Below are 20,751 nucleotides of genomic sequence, written 5' to 3'. Positions count from 1 at the left end.
CAGCGGTTAAGCCCACAGCTCTGGAGTCATACAGGCTTGGGTTTACATCTTAGTTCTGTGATCAACCCTGGACAAGTTTTTAACCTCTCTGAGCAATATTTTTGTCATCTGCAAACGAATGGGGAGAATAATGGTGCCACTCTTTTTAGGGTGGCTGTAAGGATTACATCAGATAACACATGCTGTGGCCTTAGCACTAGTATATGATATAAAAACAATATATAATAAATGTTATCTCATTATTCTTCCTGACTTTTTGATTTTCCCCCTTTCTGCTCCGGAAAGGAAAGGGATCAAGTTAGAGGGCTCTAATTCTGTCCCTAGAGAGTGAGAATTGGAAACTGGCAAAATATAGGAAGATAAGGCAGAAATGAGAAAAATTCAGGGTGATTGCAAATCGGAAGAGTTGGGTTTCAGGTTCAACTATGCCACAAGTGAGGTTTTAGGCGAGTAATTTAATTTGGTTTTCCTGGGCTTCAGTTTCTTCTCTGTAGAGTGAAGGGGCTGGAATATGTGAATACCTTAGTTCATTCATTGAGTTCCGCTTACTTGTAAGGCACTTTGCTAGGTTCTGTAGGGAATATAAAGATTCCTTACTCCATGTTAGGGCCCACTTTCTCGAGTCCTGGGACCAGTGAAATGTAATAATTTGGTTCATATCTACAAGTATTTACTGAGCCAACTATGGCCTTGGCATGGGAAAGGCTATAGCAGACGTGGTCCCTGACCTAAAGGAGTGTAACATCTGAGCAGACACACATACTAGCTTCGGATGAAGGACAAGCATTCTAGCAAGTGGAGTTGGAATGCCTGGGGAAGCCGCAGGAGGGACAGAGGAGACAGCTCTCTTGGCATCTTGTCTGTCTCCCCTCCAGCCTGTGCTGTGGGATCTGCTCCAGAGGGAGAAGAGTGTTTGGGCCCTGCAGATTCTAGTGCAGGTAACAGATGCGGGGGGCTGGGGGGGCAGTATGCGGGTGGACTGGGTGATAGCTGTGGCCTGAGGTCCCTGCCCAGTGAGGCCATAACCACCATGACCTCCTACTCCCAGGCCTACCTGCACATGCCGCCAGAAAATCTCCAGCAGCTGGTGCTTTCAGCGGAGAGCGAGGCTGCTCAGGGCTTCCTGACGCTCATGCACCGTTCCTGGGCCCAGATGCAGGTGGGCACGGAGGGAGAAGGGAACGAGGGTGGCGGGGGAAATCTAGGAATCAAGAGCACCTGGAACTAGGTAGGCAATGGGCTCGCTCTAGCAGAAGGAGGAACTCAGCAGGGGAGATGGCCAGAAGAGTGGGCATCCCCAGAGCCGGCATTCATTCCTGTGCCCCCACAGGTGCCACCATCTGAGGAGCAGGCCCTGGGTCGTTTGACAGCCTTGCTGCTCCAGCGGTACCCGCGCCTCACCTCCCAGCTCTTCATCGATCTCTCACCACTCATCCCCTTCTTGGCTGTCTCCGACCTGATGCGCTTCCCACCATCCCTGTTGGCCAATGACAGTGTGTAAGGACCTTGTACCACTCCTCCTGACCCTGTCAGGGTCAGGCCAATCCCCCCCACCTAGAGCAGCCCCTTCGATTAAAACTGGGGAGTCTCCTTCCTGTCCATGACAGCAGGTCTGCACAGAGCCAGGGAACAGGGCCAAGGGCTAAGACCCATTACTCTCCCCAGCCTGGCTGCCATCCGGAATTACAGCCCTGAAATGAGGCCTGAACAGAAGGAGGCTCTGGCACGGCGACTGCTGGCCCCTGAGCTGTTTGGGGAAGTGCCCGCCTGGCCCCAGGAGCTGCTATGGGCAGCGCTGCCCCTGCTCCCCCATCTGCCTCTGGAGAACTTTCTGCAACTCAGCCCTCATCAGGTATGTGGACGATCCTTTATTTGACTAGGCTGTTTTCTGATAGGTGGGATGGGAGTCAGTGGCATGTCTCCTAGTCCCACAGTGACCCCAACACAAGCTGACCTTCCCCATCTCAGATCCAGGCCCTGGAGGATAGCTGGCCAGCGGCAGGTCTTGGGCCAGGACACGCCCGACATGTGCTGCGCAGCCTGGTGAACCAGAGTGTCCAGGATGGAGAGGAGCAGGTGCGCAGGTGAGTGGTTGTGGGACCGGTGATCACGGCCAGAGCCGGGGAGAGGCAGGTACAGCTGCCATGATGGGTTGGGGTCCTAGACAGGAAGGGGCAAGAGAGTAGGCAGTGGCCCCTGGCGGTGTAGGGCTCCAGGAGAGAGGCCTGTCTCTGGCATCCATATTTCCTAGTTTAGCGGTTGGAGTGCTTGCTCCATGTACCCACATGGTCCCTGCCTTAGTACCAGCCTTAGTACCAGCCTCGGTGAAGGCCAGCTTCGTGCCCTCTTCAGGCTGGGGCCCCTCGCCTGTTTCCTGAGCCCTGAGGAGCTGCAGAGCCTGGTACCCTTGAACGATCCAATGGGGCCGGTAGAACAGGGGCTGCTGGAATGTGCGGCCAACGGGACCCTCAGCCCACAAGGACGGGTGAGCCCCTCGGCACAGGCCTACAAGACTCCAGGCTTCCCGTGGGGGGTGGTCTGTGTGGAGGATGTGCCCAGTCATCTCAACCAAGCTTGAGCACAGTTGGTGCCAGCCCTTGTCCCACCTTGGCTACCTTCATTCCTTACTTCCTTACTCCATGGCCATTCTTATCTGTTACCACCCCTTCGGGACCCTGCTCCATCTGGTCTATGACATCTCGAACATATCCTTTGATGTCTTGAACCCAATCTGCTCCTCTCCCATCCCTGGTTCCAAGCCATTATCCAGGCCCTGGGAAATCCAGATGTGGGATTAGAGAGGAGGCTTAAGGTTCACCTGTCTTTTCTCTCCAGTCCCAGACCTTCTTTGGTTACAGGTAGCATATGAACTTCTGGGGGTGTTGCGCTCATCTGGAGGAACTGTGCTGAGCCCCCAGGAGCTTCGAGTTTGGACCCCTCTCTTCCCTCAGCTGGGCCTCCGCTTCCTGCAGGAGCTGTCAGAGCCCCAGCTTAGAGCCATGCTTCCTGAGCTGCAAGGAACCAGTGTCACACCTGCCCAGGTGGGCCTATCTCACTCCCTGGCTTCCATCTGCCACCCACGGAACCTCAGTCAAGAGAATTACATTCAAGGATACCATTGGGCCCCCTGAAGCCTCCTTTTCCTCTGTCCCAAGGAGGACTCCCTCAACCCCCTTCCTCAGATGAAGAAGAGCCCAGAGCCAGGCTGGTCACTGGTGTGGTAGAGAGGGAGCTGGAAGTTTTGGAGGGCGGGCCCTAGGGATCTGCTTGGGACCTGGCTGCCAGGACCTGAGAGCTGTTGTTTCCTGTCCCATCCTCCCTTAGGCTGCCCTACTGCTTGGACGGCTCCTCCCTAGGCGTGACGTGAGTAGCAGCAACTTCTCAACATCCCCCAGAGCTCTCTGTCCACCCCACTTTCCCTGGCTCCCTCTCAGCTCCCCTCATACCTGCCGCCTTTCTGTACTGTGATTGTCCTCTTCCCTACCACCTGGCCCAGCTTCTTCAGGCCTCTTGTCTCTCTTGCTCCCCAGCTGTCCCTGGAGGAACTCTGCTCCTTGCACCCTCTGCTTCCAGGCCTCAGCTCCCAGACATTCCAGGCCATCCCTAGGCGAGTTCTGGTTGGGGCCTGTTCCTGCCTGGCCCCTGAACTGTCACGCCTCTCAGCCTGCCAGACCGCAGCACTGCTGCAGACCTTTCGGGTATGAGAGCAGCAGGGAGGATGGTCAATCAGGGATGAGGGCTCTGGTTGGGAGGAGGGCATCTTCCCTGTGCCCAGGGAAGGCCCCTCAAACCTCATCACTTTTACACACACACACACACACACACATACACGCATGTAATTCTCATGCAGGTGAAAGATGGAGTAAAAAACATGGGTGCAACAGGTGCCAGTGCAGCTGTGTGTATCCCTGGTCAGGTACGTGTGGTTTCTCCCGACTGAGCTCCTCTCCACATCCCAGGGATGTTTCATATGGCTGGTGCTGCCCCACATTCTCTCCCTGCAGTGGCCCCGAGAGTCCAAGCTAGCTCTGTGTCCACCAAGACATTCGTAGCTCTCCCCAGAGCCAGTTGCAGGACAGCATGACATCCTAGAATGTCAAAGCCACAAGGGTCTGAGAAATCTTCCAGGCCAGTCATCCTGTTTTCAGATAAAGGGACCAAGGCTCTGAGAAACTGAGGGAGTTTAGTCCATCAGGTGCCTAATCAGCAGTGACACTTGACCACCACGGCCTTTTATGTGAGGGCTCTTGGGTGTGCCCTGTTAGAGTGGCACATGCCATTCCACCCTTCTCCTAGTTTTGGTCCCTTCCTGCCCCCATGGTTCCCCTTCTTGTTTGAGGCCTGAGTCCAGACCCTTTCACCTATCACTACACTGCTACACCCACCCCACCGGCAGCCTATCCCCACCACCTGGCCAGACTGCCTGCTGCCTCTGCTCCCACTAAAGCTGCTACAGCTGGACTCTGCTGCTCTTCTGGCTAACCGAAGGCGTTACCGGGAGCTGCCCTGGTCTGAGCAGCAGGTAATTCTTCCCACTACCCCAGAACTCCCTTCTCTCACTACTTTCCACCTCCCTCACCTATCCCTCAGGCATACGGCACATTATCCCTAGCATCCCTTATGATGTGGCCTACTTTGCTCTTTCTTTTTCCCTCCTCCCTATTGCCTCATTTCTGTCTCTCTCTCTCTCTCTCTGTCTCAGCAGTGGGCATTTGGGAGAGTAGGAGGCTGGTGGGACCCACAGGGTGGAGAGGCAACAGTGGGTCCAAGGCATCATAGGTCCTTGGGCAATATCTCTGCTGGGAAGTGGCTCCTCTTTCTTTCTCCTGTAGGCACAGTTTCTCTGGAAGAAGATGCAGGTGCCCACCAACCTGACCCTCAGGGATCTGCAGTGAGTAACTTGTGTTGAGCTGTGAGTTTAATTCAACTAACATTTTTTGAGTGCTTACCATGTGCCAGGCACCATGTGATATGTGGGGGAGTGGGGGTGTGAGGATCAGTGATGCATAGCCTCAGCCTGGGGGGTCTTCTTCTGGCTCCTCCTCCCCTGACCCTCCTGCCCTTCCATAGCACAGTATCTATCCTGATTGGGTTCAGGTCCTAGCCCCATCACCTGTTTGTGATCTTGGGCAAGTCATTTAACCTTTCTAAGCTTCAATTTTTCCTTCTGTAGAATAAGAATTAAAATGGTACCTTCCTACTACCACAGCATTGTAAATCAACTATACTCCAATAAAAATTTTTAAAATGAATAAGTAAAATGGTACCTTCCTATAGGTTGTGAAGATTAAATGAGATAAGGCATAAAAGGTACTTAATACAGTGTCGGGCCCAGTGTAAGCTTCTGGTAGACATTTGCTAATTAATCCTTCAGAGCCGCTGACCAAGCAGGAATAAACAGGAGTTAAGTATCACCTTACTTCCACCCACAGTAAAAGAACCATGGGCTTCTGAAGACGTGGCTCTAGTCTCACTTTACCACATTTCTAGTAGAATGATGCTGGGAATGTCACCTGACCTCTGTAAATCTTTATTTTCTTCTCTGATAAACAGTGATGATGTTGTGGGAAGCCAGTGAGAATATCTATGGAAAGATATTTCTCAAACTGTAAATTACCGTAAATGAACATCTGTACTTGTGTTGAGAATGTTGATATCAAGGAGCAGACAGGCTGTGGCACGTGTTGAATGAGCATCTACCCACTCACACATCTACAGGGTTCTGGGTACTCTGGCAGGGGGCATGTCCTGTGAGTTTCTGCAGCAGATCAACTCGATGGCAGACTTCCTTGAAGTGGTACACATGATCTATCAACTGCCCACTGGGGTTCGAGGGAGCCTGGTGAGAGGGGTGCTTGCGCATTAGTGGGAGCAGGGAGGCGGGGACGCTGGGTATAGAACCCAGCCTCTATGCTCAGCTCTGTCCTAAACGTGCTTCCCTACCCTGTCCTACAGAGGACCTGTATCTGGGCAGAGCTACAGAGGAGGATGACAATGCCAGAGCCAGAGCTGGCAACCCTGGGGCCAGGACTGAGTGGGCTGGACACCAAGCTACTCCTGGACTTACCGTAAGGCTACAATTGGAGATACTGGATTCTCAGAAGGCTCAACCTAGGGTAGAAGATCTGCCCTTAGGAAATACCTTAGAGGTGGTGTTTTTCGTCTGGTGGTTCCCTGACATAAGTTACGGCCTAAATCAGAGGATTCTTTTCAAAGTTGTGCTAGGGGAACTTTCCTGGTAGTCCAGTGGGTAAGACTGCATGCTCCCAATGCAGGGGTCCCAGGTTCGATCCCTGGTAGGGGAACTAGATCCCGCATGCATGCCACAAATAAGAGTTCGCATGCTGCAACTAAGAAGTCCGCATACCGCAACGGAGTCCGCATGCAGTAACAAAGATACCGCATGACACAACTAAAGATCCCACATGCCACAACGAAGATCCCGCGTGCTGCAACTAAGACCTGGTGCAGCCTAAATAAGTAAATATTTTTTTAAAAACGAAAAACAAAGTTGCTCTAGGTATTGACTGGCTCCCCAAACAAGGCCCCAGTATGGGACACCTGAGCGTGGCAACATTGTGATGTGAGCTGCCAAGCAATATACATATATATATATATATATATATATATATATAATATTTATTTATTCGGCTGCATTGGGTCCTAGTTGCAACACATGGGATCTTCATTTGCTGCGTGCGGGAATCTTTAGTTGCAGCATGCAGGATCTTTAGTTGTGGCATGCGAACTCTTAGTTGCAGCATGTGGGATCTAGTTCCCTGACCGGGGATTGAACCTGGGCCCCCTGTATTGGGTGCATGGAGTCTTAGCCACTGGACCACCAGGGAAGTCCCCAAGCAATCTTATTATAACCTAGGCCACATTAATAGAGGTAGAATATTTAAAATGAGGGAGGTAGAAGTTCCCTGGTGGCCTAGTGGTTAGGATTCCGGGCTTCCACTGCCATGGCCCAGGTTCAATCCCTGGTCATGGAACTGAGATCCCACAAGCCACATGGCATGGCCAAAAATAAAAATAAAAATAAAAAATGAGGAAGTTAATGATTCAATTCTGCCCCACAGGACTGTAGTCTGCTTAGGGAACTGTGTTCTCAGAGGAGTAGGTAAAGATAAAATGTATGAAGCATGTGATAAATACCTTCAAATACCCCAGGGGCTATCAAATAGAAAATAGATTGGCATGTTTCTGAATGGCCCCACTGGGCATGACTAGTACCAGCGAATGTAAATCAGATTTTTACACAATATGAGGAAAATTGTGGTAGTGAGTTCCTGGCCACTGGAGCTATTCAAGCCTAGTCTGGATGGCCCCATAGCAGGAATGTTGTAGAGCAAATTCAAGTGTGCATGAGGAGAGAGAAGACTAGATGAACCTAAGGCGGCTCCTAAACTAGATACTCTAGGAGTTTATGAGTATCTCACTCACAGGCTTCTTTTCCCATTTTGCCCCCATGCTCACCCCATTGCCAACTGAACTGTAAGTCAGAGTAGGAAAAAGCTGGTGTTGGTCTTTCTGGGAGGTGACTCCATCCTTACATTTTTATAGACCTTCCCACAGATTTTGGCTTTTGTACTACTTGTTCCAGTTCCAGACTTGGCAACCCTAGACAGAGTACATGGTGTCACTTCTGATTTTTTGGCAAAATGGCTTTTTAAAAAATGCCTTTCGAACCTATTTAAATATATTGGTTCTTGGAGATAATTTAGAATCCCAAAGACCTGGATGAGGTGAAAGATCCTGGACCATGAGTTGGAAGACCCGCGTTCCTCATTTGTGAAAGAGAGATGAGAAAATACCTCTCTTACCCCCAGGTTTTGCCATAGGATCAAATGAGATAACGCCTAAAAGAACTTTGTCAATTGTATAGTGCTCTATGAACGAGAGGGGACCTTCTCACAATAAGTAGAGGAAGGGTCGTACTGTGGAAAACAGGAACTGAGAGGAAGACCCCACCATTTGATCTCTTCGAACCTCAGTGTTTCATAAAATGGGGGAGGGGACTTAGTGATACTTAATATTTGGGGCTTTTGATTCCATTAGATGAGGTAGGATTGTTTGTTACTTCTCAAGAAGACTGGAAATACGTCACTCCCTTTGTTCTCTCCCTGCAAGCACTGTGGTGGGAACTGGATCTGGGGCTTCCTTTCCAGGGCCACAGGGTTTGGTCTAGTGTTACCTCTTGTCTGGGCAATGTGGCATTCTGTGGTCCCTTCTCAACTTGGCTCAATTCTGAGTCCCCCCCACTGTCAAACTGCTATAGGATCCGGCTGATGGACAGACTGTCCAGTGAATCCATTATGTTGGTGGTGGAGCTGGTACGAGGCACTCCAGAGCAGCTGCTGGAACTGACCCCACCCCACCGGGCAGCCCTGGCAGAAAGGGCACTAGAAAACTTGGTAAGAGTCCACACCATCAGACTCAGAACTGTAGCCTGGGCCATTCTTACCACTCAGACAATGCTCTCTGTCTTCTAGGCCCAGACCTGAACTTTTGCTGCCAAACAGGTTTTTGTCTACAAGGCCTTAGCCCCTAGATCTACCTCTGTGTTTATTCCTTGATAGTCTGCTTCATGTTTCTTGTCCATATCCCTTGGAGTATAAGAATTCCTTGGATTCCACCTCCCAGTCTTCCTGCCTGCTCCTGTTTGGGCTCATTGTTTAGAAAAGTGAACAATGACAATGAACTTCATAGGGTCTTGGGTTGGGAGCTGGAGGGAGGCAAGGTCAAAGGTCTTGGTGTCTTGATCAAAGAGACTGGTCCTTTGAGACAGCAGTGCATTGTCCCAAGGCCTGATGCCCCTCTCCAGGCTCCAAAGGAGACAACAGTGTCAAGGGAAGTGCTGGAGACATTGGGTCCCTTGGTTGGATTCCTGGGGATAGAGAGCACACGACGGATCCCCCTACAGATCCTGCTGGCCCATCTCAGTCAGCTGCAGGGCATCTGCCTAGGAGAGCCATTTGCCACAGAGCTGGGATGGCTGCTGTTGCAGGAGCCTGTTCTTGGGTACGGACCTCCGGGAACTTCAGATTCTAACTCATTCTTCACCCACCCTCTCAACCACCCTTATCAGTGGCAGCCCATTCAATATGCTTGAGGTCCTTGGAGCCCTGAGTCCCCAGTCCCAGCATGTCTTTCCTCTTCCTTCTCACAGTTCACTCAGCATCCCAATCCCTGATCTTCTTTCTGTCCCTCAGGAAACCAGAGTTATGGAGCCAGGATGAAGTCGAGCAAGCAGGACGCCTAGTATTCACTCTGTCTCCCGAGGCTATTTCCTTGATCCCCAGGGTGAGGTGAAGGAACAAGGGAGGGAGTAAGAGCAGAGAGGGGACTGGGGAGCTGGTTCCAGGGAGCTAAGACCAAGGAAGTTGAGGGCAAAGGGTGTGAAGCCCAAATTTAGGAAGGGGGGGGACTGCTAAAAAGAGACAGGACTTTGGAATTACAGCTGTAGCAGCTGGCCCTGACCTGCCCGGCTCTGCCCACCCTCCTTCTACCTTCTCACCCAGGAGGCCTTGGGCCCAGAGACCCTGGAGCGGCTCCTAGAAAAGCAGCAGAGCTGGGAGCAGAGCAGAGCTGGACAGCTGTGTGCAGGGCCACAGCTCACTGCCAAGAAAGCAGCCCTGGTAGCTGGGTTTGTGCGGCCCACCGCAGAGGATCTCCCAGGTGAAACTCCCCACATGCCCATACATGTAGCATGGTGTACAGGAAAGAGTATCCAGCAATGCAGTCAGACTTGTGCCCTTTAAGCAGATTTGTATAACTTCTCTCTAGGCTGGGGTTTTCTAACCTCTAAAGCACAGGGGTGTGAGGGATGATCTTCAAGGTCTCTTCTAGTTCTAGGGTTCTATAGCTCTGGGAATTTATAACTCATTATATTTTTAGCCCAGGACTCCCCTTTCCCTGCTCGCTTATCCCTGTTAACAGCTAACTCAGCTCTAGGCTTGATTAAGCGTGGAGCTCTCTCCTGGGAAGACGCTTAGGATGGAGGAAGGTGACACTGTGGGGCTAGGGACCTGGGTTCCAATCTAGATCTGCCATTCAGTCCTTGAGCAACCCCGTCGGTCTTCCATCTATACAATGAGGGGCTTGTCCTCTCGTCACTTGTTCTAATATCGAGTCCTATAAATCTCACACTGTAGTAATCCCTTGAGCCATGCTGCCCATATTGCCCTGTCCTTCAAAGGTTGGGGGGGGGTCATTCCATCTATAGCTATCTCTCTGGGCATACTTTAGTACTACACTGACCCCCTGGCCCTGCCTTCCCCCTTTAGAACCTGTGCCAAATTGTGCAGATGTACGGGGAACATTCCCATCAGCCTGGTCTGCAACCCAGATCGCAGAGATGGAGCTTTTAGACTTTGAAGACTGCCTAGCACTGTTTGCAGAAGACCCAGGACTTGGGCCTGAGGAACTACGGGCAGCGATGGGCAAAGCAAAACAAGTTAGTGATGGAGAGTCCAGTTGGGGTTGGAGGTGGAATAACATGAGGAAGCCGGTTGGGTGTGATATGGAACACAAGGGAATGGATAGCTGGGTGAGGGGTGGGGGACAGAGGAGATAAAAGAATTAGAGGGTTTGGATCCTGAGTAGGAAGTCAGAGGGGATGAATACTGAGGGAAGGAAGCTAGTGAAATGGGTAGAGGGACTAGAGAAGTGGTTACCAAACTTTAGTGTGTATCAAAGTCATCTAGGGAGCAGGTTTTTTAAATGCTTATTCGAGGATCTCATGCTAGACTCACCGAAGAAGAATCTCTGAGGATGGGGTCTGGGCATCTGCATCTTAACAGTCACCGACCGCCCCCAAACCCCAAGAGTCTGGTGCACGTAAGAGTTTAGAACTCATGGACTAGAGTCTGCTATTCTTCACTACTGAGATTCTAGAGTCTTTTAATAACACCTTAGTCAGAGGAACCTTAATCCAGTCCTCTCATTTTACAGTTGAAGAAATTAAAGACCCAGAGAAGGCAAGTGATTTGTCCAGAGTTACACAGCTAAGGTCAGAGGCAAAACTAAGACCCAGCATTCTGACTCTTAATCCAGTGCTTTTTCCATTCACACTCTTCCTCTCTTTCTCTAGTTGTGGGGTCCCCCCAGGGGATTCCGTCCTGAGCAGATCCTGCAGCTGGGCCGGCTCTTAATAGGCCTAGGAGAGAGGGAACTACAGGAGCTGAACCTGGTTGACTGGGGTGTGCTGAGCACCCTGGGGCAGATAGATGGCTGGAGCTCCATCCAGGTAACATCTTCTCTCCTCTCTACCACCTTCCAAACACCCATCCCACAGATACAGGCCTCTAGGGCATCTAAAGCCCAAGGAATTTCTTTCCTGTGATCCTGCCTGGCCATTCTTTCTATCTTTTCCTAATACCTCATACTAGTAGCCTTAGGAACTCTGTGATTTATTCACTCTGAGGCCCTGGACACATAATACTTCCTTCTGCCTCCTTTCCCTTTGGCCTTCTTTTTTTCCATCCTTCTCTTTTTTGGATCCTCAACCTTTCCCATGGCCATTGGATATTCAGGTCTTTTTTTTTTTAAATAAATTTATTTATTTTATTTATTTATTTTTGGCTGCGTTGGGTCTTCATTGCTGTGCGCGGGCTTTCTCTGGCTGCGGCAAGCGGGAGCTACTCTTGGTTGCATTGCATGGGCTTCTCATTGCGGTGGCTTCTCTTGTTGCGGAGCACACGGGCTTCAGTAGTCTTGGCTCGAGGGCTCAGTAGTTGTGGCACGTGGGCTTTAGAGCACAGGCTAAGTGGTTGTGGCACACGGGCTTAGTTGCTCCGCGGCATGTTGGATCTTCCTGGTCCAGGGCTCAAACCCATGTCCCCTGCATTGGCAGGCGGATTCTTAACCACTGCGCCACCAGGGAAGCCCGGATCTTCAGGTCTTAATAATAAAAAATCCAGTAGCACTTGTCCCTTCCCTAAGCAGTTGCCCATCCCTGACTTCCCCATGACTTCTCTCCTTACCCTGTGGCCTCCACCCCCACCCCAGCTCCGGGTTGTGGTCTCCAGTTTCCTGAAGCAGAGTGGTCGGCACGTGAGCCACCTGGACTTCCTCCACCTGACTGCACTGGGTTACACGCTCTGTGGACTTCGGCCAGAGGAGCTGCAGTATATCAACAGTTGGGAGTTTAGGTCACCTGTGGAGGAGGGTGTGGGTGGTGGTGCTGAGGGAAAAGTGGGCTCACTGGGGAGGGAAGGATCATGCAGGAGTGGTCCCATGGAGGAAGGGATCTCACCTGAAGCCATTTCTACCATCAGCTCATGACCATGGACCCTTATCACCATGGCTGAAACCTTCTCCCTTCCTTCCCACTCTTCCACAGCCAAGCAGCTCTCTTCCTGGGCAACCTGCATCTCCCATGTTCTGAGGAACAACTGGAGGTTCTGGCCCAGCTCCTTGTGCTGCCTGGTGGTTTTGGCCCAGTCAGTAACTGGGGGCCTGAGATCTTCACCGAAATTGGTACAATAGCAGGTAGGGAGACTGGGCCACTGATGCTGCTGGTTGTCAGGGGTTGGTTTCCATACCATGGATGGACTGGTTGGAGGACTGCTCTGGAATTCTTAAGGTGGGAGTCTGAGAAGGTATTTAGGTAAGAGGTTGGAGATGTGTTGGGGAAGGTCTATGGTAGGATACCTTGGGATTATCTGGAGAAGGCCAGTATAAGATAACATTTGCATGCCCATCCCACTTGCTTCAACAGCTGGAATCCCAGACCTGGCTCTTTCAGCACTGCTGCGAGGACAGATCCAGGGCCTTACCCCTCTGGCCATTTCTGTCATCCCTCCTCCGAAATTTGCTGTAAGTATTGATGGAGTGGGGTCTGGGGTGACCACAAGAGAGCCAGGGCCCAACAAGGGCTACAGTGGATGTCCTGATTCTTGCTTCCACCCCTAGGTGGTGTTCAGCCCCACCCAGCTATCTAGTCTCACCAGTGTTCAGGCTGTGGCTGTCACTCCTGAGCAAATGGCCTTTCTGAGTCCTGAGCAGCGACGAGCAGTTGCATGGGCCCAGTATGAGGGGAAGGAGACCCCAGAACAGCAGGGTGAGTTCCCAACTGCACAGCTTGACCCACCAACCCCTGACCCAGAATCTGAACCCTAACTTGGTACTGGTTGGTTCACAGAACCCTTCAGGGAGGTCCTGGAGTGAAGGGATCTACAGGCAGATAGTTTCCAAGTATCAATGGCTCCTGTGGAGCAGAGCTGTGATATTCTTTCCATTCTCTGTCTCATTATAGGTCGAAGCACAGCCTGGGGCCTCCAGGACTGGTCACAACCCTCCTGGGCCCTGGCATTGACCATCTACTTTCTTGGCAACCTGCTATGAGCCTGTCTCTGCAGTTAAAGAGAGAGATTGTTGGGAAAGACATTTTAAGTAATAATGAATAAAGTGCAAATGGAAGTGCAATCTAATTATCCTCAGGAAGGAGGATTCCTGATGAGGAATATGGGTAAAATGCTAATGCTTTCCACCCACCTGAGAATCAGTGTTCCTGGCATGCCATATCTGGAGTCTCTTTCCATCACAAATAATCCCACTGCCTTTTTTTTCTTCTGGAGGCTAGTTCCTCCTCATCCCACCATTAGAAATAACACAACTGGAGCATAGCCAGTAGTCTTTACTAGGACAGAGGGAGTGAGGGGGGAAAGGGAGGATCCAGAGTAAGGAGAATGGGCCACTGTTAGAATGGCAGAGGTCCTGGGAGTCTTGAGTCATCTGCTGGGGATGGGAGTTAATGCTTGTTGGGGAGAGGCGGAGGGACGCGGATATCCTGGCCTCTCTCCAGACGCCGTTCACAGTCAATCAAATAGTTTACTCCATCGATGACCAGCTGCACCAGCTCCACCTGAAGGACACTAACCCTTGATCTCTGCTTCCCACAATCTGACTCTCTTCCGCACTGATTTGACTGCTCTGGGAACTCGTTTCCAATTCCCTCCCCACTCAACCTGAATTTCATTTCAGATTCTATTACATTCCTGAGGCTCACTCCCTGTCACATCTCAACCCCCACAGACCTATCCCGAATCCCTAAGAATCTCACCTCTGACTTGCCCAGTCGGTCCAAATTAGAGATGTCAATGATGCCGCCTGTGGCAGCTGTGTCCACTCCTCCAGTTCCACGTTTTTGGAGTCTTAGGTTCTCTAGGATCTTTGGGAAGCGGCTATCCTAGAGGGGAGATAGAGATTGGGGGGCAGGGTCAACAGAGGCAGAGATTGGTCCGACCTGAAAGAGCCCTGAACCCACTCAGAGCTCTTCCCCTTGACTCTTTAGCTACACTATGTCTGCTCCTTTCCAAAATGCCCAATCCCTCCCACCCATACACAGCCACCTTCCTCCTTCACAACCCTCTAACTCCACAACTCCTTTACTTTGCTTAGCAGGGGCAGTTTGATGTGCACTCCTGCCCGAAGTCCAGTGCCTAGGTTAGATGGACAGGTCAAGATGTATCCCAAACGCTCATTCCACATGAACTCCCAGCCACGCTCCTGGATCAGCCGCTCCACCTGAGTGCAGAAAGGCTCTGTTAGTGAAAAGTCAGGGATATGCTAGCCTTCCCTTAGCTAGACCCACAGGAACTCTAGAAAATATGTCTAGAAACAAAGACTTGGGATGTGAAAGAATGACACTGATTTTTTTTTTTTTTGGTGGAAATGGCTCATTATCATGCATAAAAGATAATTTTGATGTTGCAAGCCCATAATGATGAGATTGTGCAAAAATATCCTGTGTGGAAGAAGAGAAACCTGAGGGAATGATGCATTAAGGATGATCTAGGGAGATGAACAGAGGTGGTAAACTGAACTGAGAAAAGATCGATTATTCAATGAGTTCTGCATGCATTGACATCTTTACTTTGCTAATGAGCCTAGAGCTTGGAAGATTCTTTCAGCCAGAAAATGAGGTTGTAGGCTTTGCAACAGGAAGAGGCAAGGGAGCCTGTTAACTGTGGAAAGAGCACATGTGAGAAAGCAAGAGGAAGGTGAAAATGCAGCAGAAGAGCCGGATTCATAGTTGTGGAGGGTGGGGGAGGAGTGTGGGAAGCATGTTTTTGTCTCACGTAAACATCCTAATCATGAAGATGACTATTAGAGTTGAAGAGACTGGAGATCTGCCGGAGTTGATGGACATGAAGACCACTACCTAACCTGAGTAAGGGGACGCTGTTCCTAGTTCAGAAAGAACCATGGCATAGGGGGATATTGTATATGATGAACAAGGGGAAATTCTTCCATCTAGAATAGTAACAGCAGTTAACACTTAGGGAACACTTATTACGGGCCATGCACTTTACATGCATTATCTCACTTAAACCCCACAACTTAAAATGTAGGAAGTCTTACTCTCCCAATTTTACAGATGAGAATACTAAGGCATATAATTTAATATGTTACCTATTACTTGCTAAAAATAACAGAAACTTCCCAGCCAAGATCTAAACGGAAGAGGAACTCTCTCCCTTTACAAGATCAAACTAGAACTGTATACATGAGAAAATACAATAAGGATTGGGTTTATGGGGATTTGTAATCTGGAATTGAATATGGAGACCTAATCCATATAGGACTGAGGATTCAGTTCAACTCCTCACACAGTGCAACGCATTTTAGAACTTAGGCCATTCCATCCTCCACCTTCCCTGGTTTCCCTCCTACTCTCAGCTTAAAATCTAGACATGCTACTTTAGCAAGAATGACAGAATCCAGAGTTAAGGCCTACCTTGGCTCCCAACTGGGTGGTTACATTAGAATCATGAACATACCAATCTCTCACTCCTTACATCCATCCAGGCTTAAACCTTTTCCTTATCTGCACATCCCACCATCCCACACCACACCCCCCAGGCACTGAGCCACCATCTCATTTACTCCTTCTTTGCATTATTTGGCAACTGCTTTATTTACTTCCTTAGACTCCTGACATTCTTTCTCTCTTCCTACTCTTAGGGTGACCACATATCCTGGTTTCCCCTGGACAGTTCTGATTTATACCTCTTGTCCTAGAGTGATTGGTGGTGATCCTTTTCACCATCAAAAGTATCCTGGGTTGGTTGATAAATTATATGGTCAATCTACCATTTTTCTTTTTCTTTTTTTTTTTGTGGTACGCGGGCCTCTCACTGTTGTGGCCTCTCCATTGTGGAGCACAGGCTCCGGACGCGCAGGCTCAGTGGCCGTGGCTCACGGGCCCAGCCGCTCCGCGGCATGTGGGATCTTCCCGGACCAGGGCACGAACCCGTGTCCCCTGCATTGGCAGGCGGACTCTCAACCACCGCGCCACCAGGGAAGCCCCAATCTACCTATTTAAATTTGTTTTTTCCTCAAGTCCTCCCACCTAGTTCCCTTATACACTCTTCTCCGACCTCTTTGAGGCCTCGGCAGAATCTTTCAAACACTTTCTTCATGTTGCCACCCTTCTCCATGGAGATGACCCGTGTATGATCCTCCTCATTCACCCAGATCAAGAAGCTCTTCTCATTGTTGTGCCTGAAGGCAGGAGAGAGGGAGGGACAGGGATTAAGAGGCAGGGCAAGAATTGGGGGAGATAGAAAAAAAAGGGCACTTATAGGGGCAGGGGGTAAGCTAAGCCTCATACCAGATTCCACGAGCATCTGGCCAGTCTCGAGCCATTCCTGCTGCGGTCAATAATGGGGACACAGGTTTATCAAACAGGAAGTGGTCCTGGAGAGAGTAAAGGGACTTGGGTTAAGAATCCTTACAGTAGCCCCTGGGCTTCTCAGAGCCCATCTACCTCATCTGGCCCAGCCTCCCCTGACTCTTCTTTCCATCTGCCCCTCCCGCCCAGCTCGCTCTCAAAGCCCCTCACATCAATTAGCTGCTGCTGCTCAGCCTCTGTCATCTCACTGAGCCGATAGTAGCGTCCAGCCAGGTCACCCTTCAGGCCACTCAGTGCCTCCACCACAACACGCTCCACCTCTCGTCGCTCTGCCCGGGTGCAGGCTGGAGGCAGGCTGAGACCCCGGATACTTCGGCCAGTTCTGACTCTTGTGGACAATACATACCTCTCATCAAAGTAGCCAGAACGGATCTGGGGAATCAGAGAAATTAATGTAAGTCACAGAAACACAGTGGATGGGAGCTGAGGGCCTTTGGGAAGGAGAGACCTTAAGGACTAGAGGGGTCCTCATTGCCTGCACTGGAGGAAGCCCATTGGGCAAGCACTCCAACCGAAAGGGCGTTGTAAACCCTCCCCCAAACCTGCCCACCTTGGGGGGTGGCCATTCTCATCCGCCCTCTCCTCTCTACAGAGGCTGCTCCTGAACATACAATTCTTTCCCCAGACAGACTAAAAGCTCAGCAGTATAATGACTATGAGTCAGGGTATAATTATGGTTGAAGGGACTGGAGAAACAGAATGTTGTATATAAGGCAATGCAAGTCAGAAGTGGAATATTTGACCTACCTTGCTGGCATCCAGGTCAGTGGTATGTTTCATTGTCTGGGGGTTGTATCCATTGTGTCGCTCTTGGATCACAGGGTCAAACAGCTCAGCAAATACCTGAGGGGCAGTTCAGAGGAAGAGGGTGGTTAAGGAGAGGGAATCCCTTCCCAAGGTTTAGTTGTGGATTGATTTCACTGGGTGAGAAAACATGAGTATGGATGGTCCAGTCTTAAGGGTAAGTGAGGTCTTTAGGGGAAAGGAGCTGGGATTACTGGGGAGATAAATTGGGTCACCAGGGGAACTCTGGGGGCCCCCTACCTCATAGGTCTCCTCATCACCAGCTACCATGCCCACAGTCTTGATGAAGGGGTGGCCAGGGTTGTCCACGCCAGTCTGGATACATTGATCTAGCGTCCAACCAGTGGGTGTGGTCTTGTCGCAGAGCCGGGCATAGACTGCTGGGGTCAGGTGACTGGCCATGCAGTTGTTGTGCTTTCGGAGGTCTGGGTACTCAGCACTAGGGAGGGGGTACCAGTAACCATGGAGGGAGGGCACAGGGGGCCTAGACCCAGTGCACTCAGCTGGGAGCATGTCTGGCTTTGTTCCTTGGGAGGAGGGGAGGTTAGAGGGAGCTAAACCTTGGTAATCTCATCAGGGACTTTCAGGATCTATTCTTTCCCAAGAGTTCTAGCTTCCTCTGGCTGGAGGCTCAATTCTCCCAGACCTGCTCAGTTCTTTCCTCCCATGGACACAACATTAGGGATGGGGGGAGGGGAAAGACTAAGGAGGGGAATTCAGGAAACGGGAGAGAACAGCAGGAAAAGGAGATGGAGGAGAGCGGAAAGGATAGTTCCTGGTCTCTCAATTAGGAATTTGGGCAGGGTAGGTGCAGCCAGAACTCACAGGGCCAGAGCTGGCCTTGGGGGTGGGAACTGCGGGCTCCAAGTCCTCAGGAATGCTTTCACCTTATGGTTTTGGCCTCCATCCCCACCCCCACTGAGGTTTTCAGACTGTCCAGCGCCTGTACTCCAGAGCCTTCGTGACTATAGCCCTTCTCTATTGCCCAGGTCCCCATCTCCATCCCCGTTAGCAACTACCCGTCCCCCACCCCCACCCTCACCCGGGCGCCTGAGACACTGATACCTCGGGGGATACAGCCTCCGTCGTTCGCCGGCGGCTCGAACAGGTTCCGAGCGGAGAAGAAATCCAGCGGCTAGAGACCCAGCTCCAGCCAAAGCCAGGAGTCTGAGCCCCGGGCGGGCAGACAGGAGACGAGAGAAGGGACCAGCCATGGCTTGAGGGTCTGGTTACGGAATCCCGGAGTAGGAGCTGGCTCAGGGCAGGAACCGGGAGGGAGGATGCAAACAGGCTGACTGAGAGCCGGAGGTGGGTGCGAGGCTGGAGCCGAAATGGAGGGAGGCTGGAGCGGGAGTGGAAGCCGGTGCCGACCAGGCTGCAGGAGAGGCGCAATGAGCTAGCGGCGGTCGGGCGCAGGAGAGGGAAGCAGAGCTGCAGTCTCCAGGGGTGGGGCTCATGCAGGCCCCGCCTTCCCGCCTGCCACGGCCCTAGGTGTGCGGGGGCAGAGGGCAGGCACCACCCACCAGGTAGATTAGGAGGACTGGAGATTCGCAGCCCTAGGCCGGGGAACGGGCCCACCTGAGATGAGGTCGCCCAGATTTCAGCACCAAGTAGAGGACAGCACCCAAGGGGACAGGAGAGACCCGAACACCCTTCCCCTAAGCCTCCCGGTTTAATAGGAAACCCGTTTCGTCGCCCTGTGGGTGTGAAAGCGTGACACTACCCAACCTCTTCTCGTTTTTTCGGCCTGCCTCAGCAACCTCTCCATCTTCCCAGGGGAGGCGGCCTCGGGGAACAGTGGAATAAACACAGATACCAGAGGAAGACAAAGAGAAAGCACACAGGCAGACGCTGAGAAAGACACCAGCTGCCTCAAGGTCACCTTTTCCTTAGAACCAGGAAGACGACCAAAGCTCCTCCCTGTCACACCTGTGCTCTCCTTATAAGGTTGTGGAAGGATTCCGGAGAGAAATCAGGGAAACAGGAACTCTTACCCCATCTGTGCTGTGTTGCCCGCCCCCACAGTGCCCCCAAGTCTGAAGCCCTGCTCTGTCCTTCCTCCACTTCTCATGATCCCCCACTTTTCCCCCTCCTCTGTCCTCCTCCCCATCTCCTACTTCACCTTTGATCTTTTACTTCTCAGAGTCTTTTCCAGGCTCCGACCAGTTTGCTGCTCACAGGACTCCCTCTGAGTATTCTCGGCAGGCTTGCCTACCTGTTGTTTGTGCTGGGCGTGGGGCTGGAGTTGGGCAAGGAATTATTATGCTTTCTTCTCCTCCTCTCCCTTCTCCCTGCTCTCTGTAGCTCCCAGTTCCTGAACTGAAGGAGAGTGTAAGGTGACGTGAAGGGTGTGGCGAGATGACGAGGTGTAGGACGGAAACAGGCAGGCACAGGTCCCCAACTGCCACATGTGTTTCCTCTCTTGGCTCCCTAATGCTGTTTAATCCAGACTGTAAGGAGCGGTGTCCAAGGGCATGGGGTCACCAAGGAATCTCTGCCTTCCACCTGGTGTCTTCTCCTCCTCCCTCCTCACAAGGTGCATATTCATATTTGAGAGGGCTTTGTTCCCATATCTCCAAGTGTGACTTGGGTATGACTTGACCTTTGTCCTGGCAGAAGGAGAATGAATGCTTGGAGCTGAAATAGAGATGTGGGCTTCAGTATGGAGGGTCAGTTAAGATGGGGTAGGCATGGTGGCATTAGCCCATTCTTTCAGGTATTGATGATAAAATATTGGCTCTCTGTACACGGATGCCGAAACGAGATACAGAGACAGAGTTTTGGAGGAGAAAGAAATAGTAGCTTTATTCTTGGAGGGAACACAGCAGGCTAGCACCTCAAGAACTGTGCCCCCCTCCCTGTGGAATAGGGAGTGGTCTTCTAGTCAGGGCTCATGGTGGGGGGGGGTAGGTGATAAGGATCAAGGCAGTGACTGGGCTTACATTCTTCTGATGGGTTGGTGGTGAGGTAAGTAGGAGTCAGCAACATCAACCTTCAGGTTCCAGCTGCTCTGGGGTCTGTGGGCAGCATACCCACCTGGAGGGGGTTTCAGTATCTGCAAGACAGCTCAAAGATATCTTTGTGTGTGTCTGTTGATGGGGAACCAGGACCTTACCCCAAGGCTGCACTAACTGTTTCTCTTGACTGTTTCTCTCTTGTCTTGCATCCTCTCACTTCCCTGATTAACAACTGCTTGAACCTGCCTATTGGAAGTAGGGAAAGGTCATGGAGGCTGAATGAAGGCT

The 20,751-nt window shown here is 51.3% G+C and overlaps 2 protein-coding genes across 6 annotated transcripts in view; one reads left to right on the top strand and one right to left on the bottom strand.

The window, feature by feature from the left end:
• The window catches only part of LOC132420572 (stereocilin), a 37,030-nt gene extending 23,519 nt beyond the window's left edge, over positions 1-13,511 (top strand). For 2 of the 4 annotated variants that reach the window (XM_060005129.1, XM_060005132.1), the window contains 25 exons: positions 876-938; positions 1,049-1,159; positions 1,331-1,497; positions 1,666-1,852; positions 1,969-2,084; positions 2,353-2,485; positions 2,859-3,041; positions 3,325-3,363; positions 3,531-3,698; positions 3,851-3,916; positions 4,397-4,522; positions 4,833-4,891; positions 5,719-5,842; positions 5,956-6,068; positions 8,282-8,417; positions 8,828-9,024; positions 9,216-9,306; positions 9,525-9,681; positions 10,290-10,459; positions 11,096-11,251; positions 12,013-12,155; positions 12,347-12,495; positions 12,725-12,822; positions 12,919-13,066; positions 13,262-13,511. In XM_060005129.1, the coding sequence (XP_059861112.1) occupies positions 876-938; positions 1,049-1,159; positions 1,331-1,497; positions 1,666-1,852; positions 1,969-2,084; positions 2,353-2,485; positions 2,859-3,041; positions 3,325-3,363; positions 3,531-3,698; positions 3,851-3,916; positions 4,397-4,522; positions 4,833-4,891; positions 5,719-5,842; positions 5,956-6,068; positions 8,282-8,417; positions 8,828-9,024; positions 9,216-9,306; positions 9,525-9,681; positions 10,290-10,459; positions 11,096-11,251; positions 12,013-12,155; positions 12,347-12,495; positions 12,725-12,822; positions 12,919-13,066; positions 13,262-13,350 (3,189 nt within the window). In that variant the 3' untranslated portion in view covers positions 13,351-13,511. The remainder of the gene's footprint in view (positions 1-875; positions 939-1,048; positions 1,160-1,330; positions 1,498-1,665; positions 1,853-1,968; positions 2,085-2,352; positions 2,486-2,858; positions 3,042-3,324; positions 3,364-3,530; positions 3,699-3,850; positions 3,917-4,396; positions 4,523-4,832; positions 4,892-5,718; positions 5,843-5,955; positions 6,069-8,281; positions 8,418-8,827; positions 9,025-9,215; positions 9,307-9,524; positions 9,682-10,289; positions 10,460-11,095; positions 11,252-12,012; positions 12,156-12,346; positions 12,496-12,724; positions 12,823-12,918; positions 13,067-13,261) is intronic. The other 2 variants (XM_060005130.1, XM_060005131.1) reach the window with 2 other exon arrangements.
• Positions 13,512-13,610: 99 nt separating this feature from the next.
• On the bottom strand, positions 13,611-19,821 carry LOC132420571 (creatine kinase U-type, mitochondrial). Of its 2 annotated transcripts, none has more exons than XM_060005127.1 (10): positions 19,722-19,821; positions 18,572-18,881; positions 17,747-17,945; positions 17,450-17,545; positions 16,853-17,074; positions 16,622-16,707; positions 16,389-16,512; positions 14,398-14,532; positions 14,069-14,194; positions 13,611-13,870 (listed from the first exon to the last, which is right to left on the bottom strand). In XM_060005127.1, exons 2-10 carry the CDS (start codon positions 18,718-18,720, stop codon positions 13,757-13,759), a joined length of 1,251 nt encoding a protein of 416 aa, XP_059861110.1. In that variant the 5' UTR covers positions 18,721-18,881; positions 19,722-19,821; the 3' UTR covers positions 13,611-13,756. The 2 variants fall into 2 exon arrangements, with proteins under 2 accessions (XP_059861110.1, XP_059861111.1); XM_060005128.1 differs by lacking the exon at positions 19,722-19,821 and adding an exon at positions 19,629-19,643.
• Between the last annotated feature and the right edge of the window lie 930 nt (positions 19,822-20,751).

This window comes from Delphinus delphis, chromosome 2, assembly GCF_949987515.2.
Source record: "Delphinus delphis chromosome 2, mDelDel1.2, whole genome shotgun sequence".
NCBI lineage: Eukaryota > Metazoa > Chordata > Mammalia > Artiodactyla > Delphinidae > Delphinus > Delphinus delphis.
This window is presented reverse-complemented; position numbering and strand designations above follow the sequence as displayed.

What these genes read in the sequence shown, in the direction of transcription:
- LOC132420571 (XM_060005127.1), bottom strand. Translation starts at nt 18,720, where the DNA reads ATGGCTGGTCCCTTCTCTCGTCTCCTGTCTGCCCGCCCGGGGCTCAGA. An exon ending in GTGATGAGGAGACCTATGAG is followed by an intron (nt 17,546 to 17,746) that starts GTAGGGGGCCCC and finishes ACTGCCCCTCAG; the next exon opens with GTATTTGCTGAGCTGTTTGA. An exon ending in AGCAGCAGCAGCTAATTGAT is followed by an intron (nt 16,708 to 16,852) that starts GTGAGGGGCTTT and finishes TACTCTCTCCAG; the next exon opens with GACCACTTCCTGTTTGATAA.